This window comes from Clupea harengus, chromosome 1 (assembly GCF_900700415.2).
Source record: "Clupea harengus chromosome 1, Ch_v2.0.2, whole genome shotgun sequence".
NCBI classification, from domain to species: domain Eukaryota; kingdom Metazoa; phylum Chordata; class Actinopteri; order Clupeiformes; family Clupeidae; genus Clupea; species Clupea harengus.
Window position 1 is genome coordinate 15,183,194 of NC_045152.1, and position 15,000 is coordinate 15,198,193.

General features: G+C 43.8%; 1 protein-coding gene across 1 annotated transcript in view; it reads left to right on the forward strand.

Annotated features, from left to right (window-relative positions):
• The window catches only part of stxbp4 (syntaxin binding protein 4), a 68,576-nt gene that overhangs the window by 12,270 nt on the left and 41,306 nt on the right, over window positions 1–15,000 (forward strand). The window contains exons 8-11 of the mRNA XM_031568728.2: window positions 256–388; window positions 7,455–7,561; window positions 9,639–9,855; window positions 10,946–11,024. Coding sequence (XP_031424588.1) covers window positions 256–388; window positions 7,455–7,561; window positions 9,639–9,855; window positions 10,946–11,024 — 536 coding nt within the window. The remainder of the gene's footprint in view (window positions 1–255; window positions 389–7,454; window positions 7,562–9,638; window positions 9,856–10,945; window positions 11,025–15,000) is intronic.

Genomic DNA, 15,000 nt, shown 5'->3' on the forward strand with positions numbered 1-15,000 from the left:
ACACACACACACACACACACACACACATTCATATTCACACACACACACACACATTAACAAACACACACACAAATGGGGCGTTGGCACCAGCTCCACAATGTGTGTGTGTGGCTGCATGTTTTTGCCAGGGGCTTAGTATAAAAACATCCCTTGGAAGATTAGTTTAGGGTCATTCATAAAAAAACCCTCTCTAATCACCTCGTCATTGTCTGCCACCCATCGCCATGCTGCTATTTATATCCCCTGTCTCCACAGCGACTGCGTTATACAGCTCATATGTGTTGCCAAGGGAACTGGCCTGGGCCTCCTCATCAAGGGCGGGACCAACAGGCCCGAGGGGCCAATGGTGTTCATCCAGGACGTCATGGCAGGGGGAGACTGCCAGAAGGTGAGGTTCTGAGGAGATTGGGTTTCAAGTGCAGAATTACGAAAGAGTTGGACAGAGGCAGCACTCTCCCATGCACAGACCGTTGCTAGGGGGACCTGATGATGCCTGTTACCATGCTAGCACATTTAAACACACAACCGGCCAGAGGCTCAGACATGCTCTCAGCACTTGGGGTTACCTGTTGGTCTCAGTCTGGTCAGGTCACAAACAGGACTGCATCTCTGTATCTGTTGGTCTCAGTCTGGTCCGGTCACAAACAGGACTGCATCTCTGTGTCTGTCCTGTGGTGGAGAGCTCCATCATTCAACCAGGGGTCAGCCAGGGGTCAGCCAGGGGTCAGCCAGCACTTATGCAGACGCAGATACACTTTACAGATATGGATCTGATCACCTTTTCCACACAGTATTTAGTATGTTAAATCACATCAACTATATGAAAGCTGGTTGTGTTTCACATTAATCGGAGTGTGAACTATGTAGGTACTTTGTACGTTTTTGCTGCTTTTCAGGTATATTTTTGTTGGTGGCAAATTGTTCATAACATCCTCAAATTCTGTACAGGGGGAATAAGGGGGTTATACTGTCAATCCTAATTCACACAGTACAGTGGGAATAAGGGGGTTATACTGTCAATCCTAATTTACACAGTACAGGGGGAATAAGGGGGATTATACTGTCAATCCTACTAGCTGCCCAGCTATGTGGTTTTGTGGCCTTGGGCATTAAACCCCACATAAATGTAACAACAGCTTTAGGGCGTGACTGCCAAATATATAGTAGAAATACATGTGTTAGTAAGCCAGCTAACTGGGGTTGACTGCTATGTTGGGCTCAGGGGCGGTTTTAGGCACGGGCGACCCGGGCAGCCGCCCGGGGCGGCACTTTTTCATAAGACGTGGGGGGCGGCAAGAGCACTTAAAAAAAAAATCATCTGGGCCGCGAAGCGGTTTTCTATTATCTATCATATCACTGTGTGTGGAATTGGCAAATTGGCGCCCCCTGCAGCTGCAGGCGCCTCTGCTCGCTAAGAAGGTGCCGTGGACAGATCCTGCGTGAGAAGGGGGAAGGGGAGGGGGCGCGGGGATCCACTGTATAGCAGTCACACCTCGACTTTCTTCCCAATAACGCACATTCATAACATTATAATTACAGGCCTATAATTCCTGCACGTTTTCGTTTTTCTGAATTGTGTGAAATAGCTAATACAAATAGGTAATACAGAACGATGATGTGGTCACCAAGGGCAAGGTGAATTGGTGGAAGGAGACCACTGACTGCTTCAACTTATCCAACTGGTGAAGGTAGTACGTAGTTAGCAGAGTATAGGTAGATAGATAGATACTTTATTTATCCCGAGGGAAATTAAATACATATTTTACAGAGTAGTCTATTACATTATCAAGAAAGCTATTGAAGGATGCTCAAGTGGACAAGGTAAAAATGTGTTTTCAGTCAAGTGTAACTTAACCTAAATTCCTATTAAGGCTGTAAGTAGACGATGGGTTGACTCAAAAACGATCCGCATACGGATGTAATTCTAGAATGTTGATTGGTTAAGATGAGTTACCAGGCAGGAACTGGCTATTAGCAGGACCTCTATTTTTTCGCTGAGCTACAACGTCGTTTGCCTGACTTTTAAACGATCGTTTTATTTTTTTATTTTAATTCTGTGAAGTTATAAGTTTTAATACTCAACTGTTTTGTTAACCGAATTTTTACGAAGTCATACGGCTAAACAAACAACCGACTTGTTCACCGAACTTTTCAACCGTGGAAAATACATAGCAGCAAGCTAACGTAGCTAAACGATGCGTTAGCTTAGCCTGGTAGTCAACCTGTTGACATCCTATCTTGGTCGCATCGGGTTTAATTCATTAATAAACACGTCTCTTACCTTGAACGTCTACTCCTCATGTCACGAAGTTGCTACACTAACTGTATGTAACACTATGCACAAATGCAAAATATATCCAAGACAATATAGCATATCAATGCAGCAACCTAGAAATGCTAAGCCCCCTGAACTCCTATGCATACTACAGGTTATTGAAATCAGTTTCCGAGAATGGCAAACAACAAATATGTTTGCGAAGAAAAGAGCAACCTTCCTCGCAATTTGTTTGTAATGTTAGTTACAACCAGTCAACAGTTTTACAGAGGTATAGAAAACATTGGTGATAGAAACTAGGTTCTAAAAAAGGTTCCCAATTAACGTCTTTGAAACCAATCTATTTATTTAGTGACATAATCTTGACAGTGTCACATAACTGCTCTGAACTTTGGACTGACAGCTGAGTACTTACACATTACAGCCATCAGTAGAGCTAGCAATAAATACATTTTCCAAACCAAGTGCAGTAATTACACTAGGGTGCAGATGTATATGCACACACATGATAAACAACATCTGAACGAATTTAAATACAATTCAATAGCAAACATTGAAAAAACTATGACAGTGTATGTTTTTTTTTTTATTTGATGCAAGACATTCAGTGTCGGGTGATTGCAGGGAGATAGGTTCCTGTCTTCAGGTGCAGTGTCTTGTATGCTGTGGTCAGTCTAAATTAATTGAGTCTTGATGTGTTCCATTCAGTAGACCTGTGGAAATATACTGCAAAGCATATACTTGTTTTAAAAACATGATTACTAACACCATTCAAAACAAGACCTGTTTAGTTGAAAGCCCACTCACCACGTCAAGGTACAGGTTATGGGTGGGGTGTTAGTGAGACAGGACAAGACAAGACAAGACAAGACAAGGTGTAGGAGCCATTTCTATCCACCTTTTAGTTAGGTTTATTTTAATGTTACTTATTTTAGCCACTTGGGCGAGTATTGCACTGGGTGTGGCTCGTCACAGGAAATTGGGTATATCTACAGGTGTGATTACTCAATTAGGGAAAGGTGTGGATGGCGGGGAACACACGCCGTCCACACTGAGGCTTATAGGATAGCCTCCACACAAGGTTAATGAAAAAGAAAAGGATGCTTAGATACTTTTAAATAACAAATGTGTATAACAGACATATGTGACAGACATACAAACTTCACAGGGACATACATAGAACATGGTATACATACAACATACATTTAAAGGGGAAAATGGAGAGAGAACCAAACTTACCTGTCCCCTTACAAAAAACAGTAAATACAACCTGTGACGCACGTCTAACCCCAGGTGTGCGCTGACAGATAGCACGCCGCACTTGGGAACCGTAAAGGACTTCCTACAAGCGCAACGCACGCACTGCTCGCTGACCACACCTGTAAGACAGTAAAAACAAGGCACATCTTTCTAACCCCAGGTGTGCGCTAACCACACCTGTAAGACAAAGTCTAACCCATGTGACCGGTGACAGAAGCTAGGCATGTCTAACTCCAAGTGACTGGCATTGACTAGGGAACGCCAGCAGCAGGGCACAACTTTACCTTATCTAACCGAACCTGTAAAGCTACAGTACAACGCATTTAACCCCAGGTGTCCGCTGACCAAACCTGTAAAGCTTTATTTTAACGCAGACCAACGAGACGGGGCAGTAGCACCACGCCATCTGGCTTAATGCCATTGATACAGCTTAAAGTTCTTTCCGTAACACAACTATGTGCTGTCCAGTCACGACACCACAACGTGTATGCGTCTGTGGTAAGGGTGTGGAACACGGCTTTGTCCTGTGAAAACAAAAAAAACCCAGAGTAAACTTCTACAAAACAATAACAGATACTGGTAAGTTGTCAGACTAGAGAGAAAATAGAAACTACTTACAGTGGAACGTTGTTTGTGATCTGCAGCAATCACTGCAACGCACGTATTCACAATCTACAAGAAAGAAAAAGAAATTTGATGACAACATGATAGGAAAAAAGTAAAATAAAAATGTATTTCTAAGTTTTACTTACATCATCGGTCAGCCAGTTGAACTCTGGGCCTGCCAGACTGTCTAAGTCGCGAAACGTGGCACGACAACTTCCAATGTGTGATCAACATCTGCACCTTTTAGGAAAAAGGAACATAAAACACATTCAACACTCTACATTGAACTTGACAGTACATATGTGGAGATGTATAAATGAAGAAATACCTACATTCAGCACCTACAGCTTCCATCGAGATGTCGCACAATACACTCAATTCCTGGACATCAGAAGCGATGCCGACATCTTTGGGCGTGTCTGTTCGACGAACATATGGCTTCAAATGGCGAACATTCAACCTGTCAACCAATCTGGACACTCTTTTGGCTGTCATGGACTCCACCTTAAACGGTCCAGCCCAACGTTCCTCTGCAGCGTCTCTTCACTGTTCGCGATCTCAAAGTCATCTACCTTTGGATCGGCGCTGCTGCCGTGATGAACCCGATAAATTGCAAAATATGGGCTCACCTTTGTGGAACGCTGCTTCGAGGTGTTTATCGAATAAACAGCGTGTTGCAGATAGACGTCCCAGTCATTCCGCTCCTCATTACAGTACTTTGCAAGATGGCGCTTAATGTTCTGGTTTGAGCGCTCATCTTGCCCATTGCGCTGCGGGTGGTAGGCTGAAGTTACAGCATGCTCTATCCCAAAGGTTTCAAAAAGAGCTTTGTTACAGTCATTAACAAACTCTCTTCCCATATCAGTGATAATCTTTTTGACACCACCCTGTGCCAAAACAGTTTGTGTCACCATAAGTCCTACCCCTGGACCGTTCTTGCCTCTCAGAGGCCTAGCCATGACCCACTTGGAGAACAAATCAGTAAAACTTATGATATGGATGTAACCCTTGGATGTCGTTTTGAGCGGCCCAATTAAATCAACTCCCATGACCTGCCCGGGACCCTGGACCTTAATAGGGTGTAGCGTAGGTGCTACAGTCTTAATTCTGTCATGCCTCTGACATGGCTCACAGGAACCAACCCAATCCTCTACATCCTTTTTCAAAGTCAGCCAATAAAAATGCTGCACTGCCTTCTGTGCAGTCTTCTGTACACCAGGGTGCTCTCCAGTGGCTGCACTGTCATGGCACTCATACAGTACCCTGTCCCTCTCCTCAGGGGTACGTACAACCAGACGTCTCTTACCTGAATTAACATAGTACAACATACCCATATCTAACACATACTGCTTTGCTGCTCTACCGACAGAAGACATCTGTATCCTACTACTTCCTAGTTGGTGGGAACCATTTGCAAGGTAATAAAATATAGCGTCCAGACGTGCAAAACTCTCCATCTCTCAAGGATGTCTAAATATAACACAATATGTCACTTACACTTCACAAACACACAAAACACAACGTAGCACACTGTCACAAACGAGAAGAGGGAGAGAGAACATGACAGCATTAGTTTGATGAACACATAGAAAGTCTGTAAATGTACATGTACATAAAAACATGAGATTTAAATCCCTGATCGCTGCATTTAACGTGCTAAATGTCATCCATAAAGTTTTGGCGCGCAGCGCAACCTAGTGCTTTATTTTCCCTCAGTCACTGCCCACAACTGTTTGACAGCAGGCTATGCTACAATGTACAATGTCATTAACACATCGTGAAAAAGAGCAAAAACATCGAAACTATTGCAATAGCACCGGGAGATTTCAATCCCTGATCGCTGCATTTAACGTGACTGATTCGTGCCAAATGCGCACTGACCAGAAGCGTTTGACAGCAGGCTATGCTACTGTGGGCTAACATTACTTGTAAGAAAAATGTCACGAAATTAAAAGTGAAGGTCCTCTATTTAATAGCATGGTAACTAAGCATATAGCACTACTAAAGGGAAGGCTCGCTGTTGGCGACTTGTAACATTACCTGAGGTTATTTGTAATGCAAGTAAATCAACTTACCTTAGCTGGATGGGGATGTGTAATCTGCTGATGAAGTTTAGGTAACTTCAACAGAGGCTTTTGTCTTCAAAAAGGATCTTTTGTCTTCAGGTCTTGAAGTTTTCAAGTCTTCCAAACTTAGTCAGCTTGCATAAATTACTGTTAGCTTGAGCTAACCAAACACAGTACAGTAGCTATCTAGTTAGCTATCGTAGCCATGTCAGCCTATGTAAGATACTGTAATTTAAGCTAACCAATTAAATAACTTTCACACAAAAAACCCATCGATTATGTGTGTTTGTGATGTGTAACATAAATCCTTTATCAATCACTCTCAGTTTATGTTATTTAACGCTACAGATTACACCTAACACACGTGTAATTCAGTTGCTATTAATGTTGAACAGCAACGTTAAACGTGACACCACATTAAATGTCAGGCAAACGACGTTGCAGCTCAGCGGGAAAAGTAGAGGTCCTGGTATTAGCCAATCAAATAAATGGTGTTTTCCGTTCCTGCCTGGTAACTCATCTTAACCAATCAACATTCTAGAATTACATCCGTATGCGGATCGTTTTTGAGTCAACCCATCGTCTACTTACAAAGGCAACCAGCTAATGTTGAGCACCAACAGAATTGTTTGCTAGCTAGCGTTAGCTAGCTGATTTGACCATAGGGTATGAACATGTTCATTCATCTGACACTAGGCTAGGTGTTAGAGAAGTCCCGCTAGCCACAACTAACAGAATATAACAGCATACAGAGTACTAGTATAATCTTAATAATGAACAGGTCGATAGCTAGCTGGTTAGACCATATATTTCCTTTTGACACAACTATACTAGCCAGCGTTAGCGAAATCCCGTTAGCCACGATTAGCTAACTCAACTATACCATAATGCATGTTGAGTGCTTAACCTAACTTGCAGAGAGCTGGTTAGCTAACATTAATGTACATGATGTGTGCATTGATTCTCTTAAGTGTGTTAGTCAAATTTTCTATTGAAGGATTTGTGCAATTGATACATTTAAGTTTGTCTTTCACTTATATTGTTATAATAAAAAATAAATTAGATTCTTTTTTTCCCGGCGGGGGGCGGGGGGGGGGGGGGGGGGGGTTTCGCCCGGGGCGTAATTCCATGTAGAACCGCCACTGGTTGGGCTTCAGAGCTAATGTTAAATGTGTGTGTGTGTGTGCGTGTGTGTGTGTGTGTGTGTGTGTGTGCGCGTGTGTGTGTGTGTGTGTGTCCTTGTGAAGGACGGGCGTCTGAAAGCGGGGGACCAGCTCATCTCCATCAATAAAGAGTCCTGCATCGGAGTCACATATGAGGAGGCCCAAAGCATCATCATCCGCTCCAAACTCAGGTCAGAGGTCAGGGGTCACACATCATCATACGCTCCAAACTCAGGTCACACATCATCATACACTCCAAACTCAGGTCAGACATCATCATCATCATATGCTCCAAACTCAGGTCACACATCATCATACGCTCCAAACTCAGGTCACACATCATCATACGCTCCAAACTCAGGACAGGGGTCAGAGTATCATCATACGCTCCAAACTCAGGTCAGGGGTCACACATCATCATACGCTCCACACTCAGGTCACACATCATCATACGCTCCAAACTCAGGTCAGGGGTCACACATCATCATACGCTCCCAACTCAGGTCTGTTAGATTATAGTGATATTTCTCATGTACAGATATCTTGTGTATGTCCCTCCACCACTACCAAGCCCGTAGGCCCAAATTCCTGTAAGGTTATGTAGTGCAGGATTCCTCCTGGCGCCTGGGTTCTTAGGCTGAAGGACATTGATCGACTGTCATGGTCATGTATGTGTATGTGTGTGTGTTAGAGATTGTTATGCATTTCATTCGGTTTACGTAGTGTATGTGTGTGTGTGTTAGAGATTGTTATGCATTCCATTCGGTTTACGTAATGCCACCAGTTAAATTAGCCTGTGCCCGAGGCTCAGGAGATCAGAGCGGGATCAGAGCGACTCGCGGAGGAAGGAAGACCATCTCCTGGAAGACGAACCCCCGACACGCATCCGCGTGTGCCCGGCGACTCTTAGAACTCTGCTCAACTTAGAAATACTTAGACTCAGAAAAGTACTTAGTGATATTTCTTGTCTGCCACAATAAATATCTCTGGCTCTGATCCGAACCGCTCCAGCTTCCTTGATTGAGACAACCAACTAGACCACCTTTTAGAATTAAGTGTAATAGCCTAAATATAGAAAATAATCTTACAGGTCAGGGGTCACACATCATCATACGCTCCAAACTCAGGTCACACATCATCATACGCTCCAAACTCAGGACAGGGGTCAGAGTATCATCATACGCTCCAAACTCAGGTCAGGGGTCACACATCATCATACGCTCCAAACTCAGGTCAGGGGTCACACATCATCATACGCTCCAAACTCAGGTCACACATCATCATACGCTCCACACTCAGGTCAGGGGTCACACATCATCATACGCTCCAAACTCAGGTCAGGGGTCACACATCATCATACGCTCCAAATTCAGGTCACACATCATCATACGCTCCACACTCAGGTCAGGGGTCACACATCATCATACGCTCCAAACTCAGGTTAGGGGTCACACATCATCATACGCTCCAAACTCAGGTCAGAGGTCAGACATCATCATACACTCCAAACTCAGGTCAGAGTATCATCATCATCATACACTCCAAACTCAGGGGTCAGAGGTCAGACATCATCATACGCTCCAAACTCAGGTCACACATCATCATCATACGCTCCAAACTCAGGTCAGATTATCATCATACGCTCCAAACTCAGGTCAGAGGTCAGACCATCATCATACGCTCCAAACTCAGGTCAAAGTATCATCATACGCTCCAAAGTCAGGTCAGGGGTCACACCATCATCATACATAGGAACACAGGTTTGAGTCCTCCAGTCTTAGCTAACCACCATAGACATTAGCCAGATAGCAAACGTTGTTTTCAAATCAGACTGTTGTGTGATGGTGTGGGATAGTAGGATAATTCAGTGTGTGCTGTGTTGTCATGTGTGAGATGGTTGTGTTTTAGTGGTTATATGGTGTGTGAGAGTTGTGTGGTGGTTATATGGTAAATGTGTGAGAGTTGTGTGATGGTTATATGGTAAATGTGAGATGGTTGTATTTTAGTGGTTATATGGTAAATGTGTGATAGTTGTGTTTTAGTGGTTAATGTGTGATAGTTGTGTGATAGTTGTGTGATGGTTATATGGTAAATGTGTGATAGTTGTGTGGTGGTTATATGGTAAATGTGTGATAGTTGTGTTTTAGTGGTTATATGGTAAATGTGTGATAGTTGTCTGAGAGTTGTGTGATGGTTATGGAATGGTTGTGTGATGGCAGAAGGCAAGCCAGTGCAGCTGCATGTTTGACTCTCTGGCTCCCCCTGCAGGCCAGACCCAACAGTGGAGATTGCATTCATCAGACGGCACTCCTCATCCAGCTCCAGTGGCAGCCCCGTCTTCATGTCCGCCACCTGTGGGGGGACCCAGCCTCGACCCCCCGGCGCAGAGACGCTCTCTCGACCCACCACCTCCGGCCTCCTGCGAAAGGTTACCCCCGTCCCCAGCGCAGGCAACAAGACCCTGCCCACACTCACACTTAGCCAGGTGAGACACACACACACACACACACACACACACACACACACACACACACACAAACGCACAAACGCATTCTTTTATTAGAATGTTACATTGTTGATGAATGCATTCTTTTATTAGAATGTTACATTGTTGATGAAAGCATTCTTTTATTAGAATGTTACATTGTTGATGAATGCATTCTTATATTAGAATGTTACATTGTTGAAGAATGCATTCTTGTATTAGAATGTTACATTGTTGATGAACGCATTCTTTTATTAGAATGTTACATTGTTGATGAATGCATTCTTATATTAGAATGTTACATTGTTGATGAACGCATCATTTTATTAGAATGTTACATTGTTGATGAACGCATTCTTATATTAAAATGTTACATTGTTGATGAACGCATTCTTATATTAAAATGTTACATTGTTGATGAATGCATTCTTTTATTAGAATGTTACATTGTTGATTAACGCATTCTTATTTTACAATGTTACAATGTTGATGAATGCATTCTTATATTAAAATGTTACATTGTTGAAGAACGCATTATTTTATTAGAATGTTACATTGTTGATGAAAGGATTCTTATATTAGAATGTTCCAGACTCCCCTGCTGAAGGGCTAAAGTGTGATCACTACAGTGCACTGGTAGTACATGTAGAAGCCAAAAGCATGTCCTCTCTATCGAATGCTGTGTGCATACAGCTGTATGTGTAGCGGTGGACAGAGAGTCCTTAGACACCCAGGTGAACATGTTTGTACCTCTGTGCCATTGCGTCCCCTGCAGGTTGCTGCCGTGTGTGTGAAGGCTGAACATGTTTGTACCTCTGTGCCATTGCGTCCCCTGCAGGTTGCTGCCGTGTGCGTGAAGGCTGAACATGTTTGTACCTCTGTGCCATTGCGTCCCCTGCTGGTTGCTGCCGTGTGTGTGAAGGCTGAACATGTTTGTACCTCTGTGCCATTGGGTCCACTGCAGGTTGCTGCCGTGTGTGTGAAGGCTGAACATGTTTGTACCTCTGTGCCATTGGGTCCACTGCAGGTTGCTGCCGTGTGTGTGAAGGCTGAACATGTTTGTACCTCTGTGCCATTGGGTCCACTGCAGGTCGCTGCCGTGTGTGTGAAGGCTGACGATGGGCCTGTCTCACCCCCAGACAGTGAGTGCAGCACTGTGGCCAGCACTGGTAAGACAGCAGACTTTACTACATCACATATTACACAGGTGACATTACTGCTCAGGTGACATTACTGCTCAGGTGACATTACTGCACAGGTGACATTATTGCTACAGTAGAGTTCTCACTCCTTTGACATGCAGTACTCCTTTCTCTCCCTCTCTCACACTCTCTGTCTCCCCCTCTCTCTCTCTCTCTCTCTTTCTCTCCCTCTCTCACACTCTCTCTCTCCCCCCTCTCTCTCTTTCTCTCCCTCTCTCACACTCTCTCTCTCTGTCTCCGGCTCTACTTCCACTGTGACCCACTTCTGCATCCTGATTTTATGTTACTGTGTTATTGTCACAGACGAATAAACACGAATCCCAGATTTGCAGCGCATGTAGCATGTAGCTTGTAGCATGTAGCAAAAAGGGACATAGGCTGTTTGTTTTTCTGTGTACACATGAAATTAATTAACCCTGTTTGTGTGCCACGTTTTATCAGAAAGGAGGCTTTGTTGTTTCCAGGTCAATCACTGTAACCCTGCTATCTGTTATGCTGGACTTCCATGTTGACATTAGCTGCATGTGTGGAGTAATGTTAGCTTGTTTGGCCTCATGTAGTTATTATGTTGTGGCATGGTGTTAGCCTGTCTAGCGTAATGTAGTTTGTATGGGATAATGCTAGCTTGGCAGGGCCGATGTAGTTCGTTTGTGTAACATGACTCTAGCTTGGCAGAGCCGATGTAGTTAGTTTGTCTAACATGACGCTAGCTTGGCAGGGCCGATGTAGTTAGTTTGTCTAACATGACGCTAGCTTGTCTGTAGTGATATAGTCTGTTTGTGTGGTGCAATGTTAGCTTGTCTGCACTGATATAGTCTGTTTATGTGGAATGATGTTAGCTTGTCTGCACTGATATAGTCTGTTTGTGTGGAATGATGTTAGCTTGTTTGGGCTGATACAGATAGTTGGTGTGGCGTGACCAGGGGCGGTTTTAGGCACGGGCGACCCGGGCAGCCGCCCGGGGCGGCACTTTTTCATAAGACGTGGGGGGCGGCAAGAGCACTTAAAAAAAAAAATCATCTGGGCCGCGAAGCGGTTTTCTATTATCTATCATATCACTGTGTGTGGAATTGGCAAATTGGCGCCCCCTGCAGCTGCAGGCGCCTCTGCTCGCTAAGAAGGTGCCGTGGACAGATCCTGCGTGAGAAGGGGGAAGGGGAGGGGGCGCGGGGATCCACTGTATAGCAGTCACACCTCGACTTTCTTCCCAATAACGCACATTCATAACATTATAATTACAGGCCTATAATTCCTGCACGTTTTCGTTTTTCTGAAATGGCTAATACAAATAGGTAATACAGAACGATGATGTGGTCACCAAGGGCAAGGTGAATTGATGGAAGGAGACCACTGACTGCTTCAACTTATCCAACTGGTGAAGGTAGTACGTAGTTAGCAGAGTATAGGTAGATAGATAGATACTTTATTTATCCCGAGGGAAATTAAATACATATTTTACAGAGTAGTCTATTACATTATCAAGAAAGCTATTGAAGGATGCTCAAGTGGACAAGGTAAAAATGTGTTTTCAGTCAAGTGTAACTTAACCTAAATTCCTAAATTAAGGCAACCAGCTAATGTTGAGCACCAACAGAATTGTTTGCTAGCTAGCGTTAGCTAGCTGATTTGACCATAGGGTATGAACATGTTCATTCATCTGACACTAGGCTAGGTGTTAGCGAAGTCCCGCTAGCCACAACTAACAGAATATAACAGCATACAGAGTACTAGTATAATCTTAATAATGAACAGGTCGATAGCTAGCTGGTTAGACCATATATTTCCTTTTGACACAACTATACTAGCCAGCGTTAGCGAAATCCCGTTAGCCACGATTAGCTAACTCAACTATACCATAATGCATGTTGAGTGCTTAACCTAACTTGCAGAGAGCTGGTTAGCTAACATTAATGTACATGATGTGTGCATTGATTCTCTTAAGTGTGTTAGTCAAATTTTCTATTGAAGGATTTGTGCAATTGATACATTTAAGTTTGTCTTTCACTTATATTGTTATAATAAAAAATAAATTAGATTCTTTTTTTCCCGGCGGGGGGCGGGGGGGCGCTCAGAGGGGGTTTCGCCCGGGGCGTAATTCCATGTAGAACCGCCACTGGGCGTGACGCTAGCTTGTCTAGACGGATGTGTCATGGTGGACGGTGACGGCCTCGTAGGAGAGCTTGCCTCAGCAGTACTGAGCCATGCTGAGATGGGCTGTCGGAATGGTTGGGACATGGGCTGTGATCTGTGATCTGTGCTAGACAGCAACATCTGGGTTGCCTGTTTTCAAACAAAGCACAGATAGCCATTACATGCTTATGGGATGTGCTCCTCATCTGGTGTTGATCTGGCAGGTCTAGAGTCAGCTGCTAGTGCTGGAAAGTAGAGTTAGGCCTGATGTAGTAGCTGGTATGTATTATCATGTAGCCTTCGTCTTCCTCCTCTTCCTCATCTCAAAGCATGGAGGATGATTGTCTCTCAGAGTGAGAGAGCCCTACATTGGTGTCTGTATTAAGCTGCACACACACACACACACACACTGCCACAAGAGTCCAAGCTCTGACACCCTATGGTGTTTTCAATTCAACCCAGTATTCTCCTATACTATTTTTATTGTGCTTCAACGCTAGCCTGGATGCCAGACGAACTTAGCCACGCCCACAAATAGTTTGGTCGGGAAGTTCGGTCTGGTGTCGCTCCGTTGGGGAGAAATTATCTCCTCACAAAAATCTGTGAGGAGATAGATAGACCAATCAAATTGTCAGGGCGGGCTTTATACGATGATGGACAGATGATCAACCCTAACGTAATCAACCACGTCACCAAAGAGCTTTTGGGGTGAATTCGTTTTCAACAAACATGGCTGCCGTTGGAGAGCTGAAATGTGAAAATTCGAGTCTGTTTTAGAAGACATTGACAGCACATTCATTTTGAAAGAGGAACAGAGTAACGCGATCAAGGCATTTGTCGATCAAAAAGATGTTTTTGCCGTCCTTCCTACAGGATCCGGTAAAAGTTTAATGTATCAGCTGGCCCCATGGTCTACGTTATGGTCATACTACGTTGCTCTGATTGGTTCTAGATATATCCAATTGAGCGAAGAGGCATTTTTTTTCCTGGTTCGGTTGAAACACGCCCCATAATCACAGTCCAACGGAGCGGTATCAGACTCATATTCTGACTAGAATTATGAGTATGACATCGTCAGGCTACTTCAACGCTAAACCAAGGCCTAAATCCACTTGAGGAAGACCATGATAATAGTGGGAAGGGAAAAGAGCCTTGATCTGTTTAAAGGTGTTAAGAATGTAAAGAGAGAAAATGTCGAGCCTGAAATGGAGTGTGTTCTTACAGTGCAGTGTGTTATTACAGTGGAGTGTGTTCTTACAGTGCAGTGTGTTCTTACAGTGGAGTGTGTGTGTGTTATTACAGTGGTGTGTGTGTGTGTGTTATTACAGTGGAGTGTCTTATTACAGTGGAGTGAGTGTGTTATTACAGTGGAGTGTGTGTGTGTGTTCTTACAGTGGAGTGTGTTATTACAGTGGAGTGTGTGTGTTATTACAGTGGAGTGTGTGTGTGTGTTCTTACAGTGGAGTGTGTTATTACAGTGGAGTGTGTGTGTTATTACAGTGGAGTGTGTGTGTGTGTTATTACAGTGGAGTGTGTGTGTGTGTTATTACAGTGGAGTGTGTGTGTTCTTACAGTGCAGTGTGTGTGTTATTACAGTGGAGTGTGTTATTACAGTGGAGTGTGTGTGTGTGTTATTACAGTGGAGTGTGTGTGTGTGTTATTACAGTGGAGTGTGTGTGTGTGTTATTACAGTGGTGTGTGTTATTACAGTGGAGTGTGTGTTTTCTTACAGTGGAGTGTGTTATTACAGTGGAGTGTGTGTGTTATTACAGTGGTGTGTGTGTGTGTTATTACAGTGGAGTGTGTAATTACA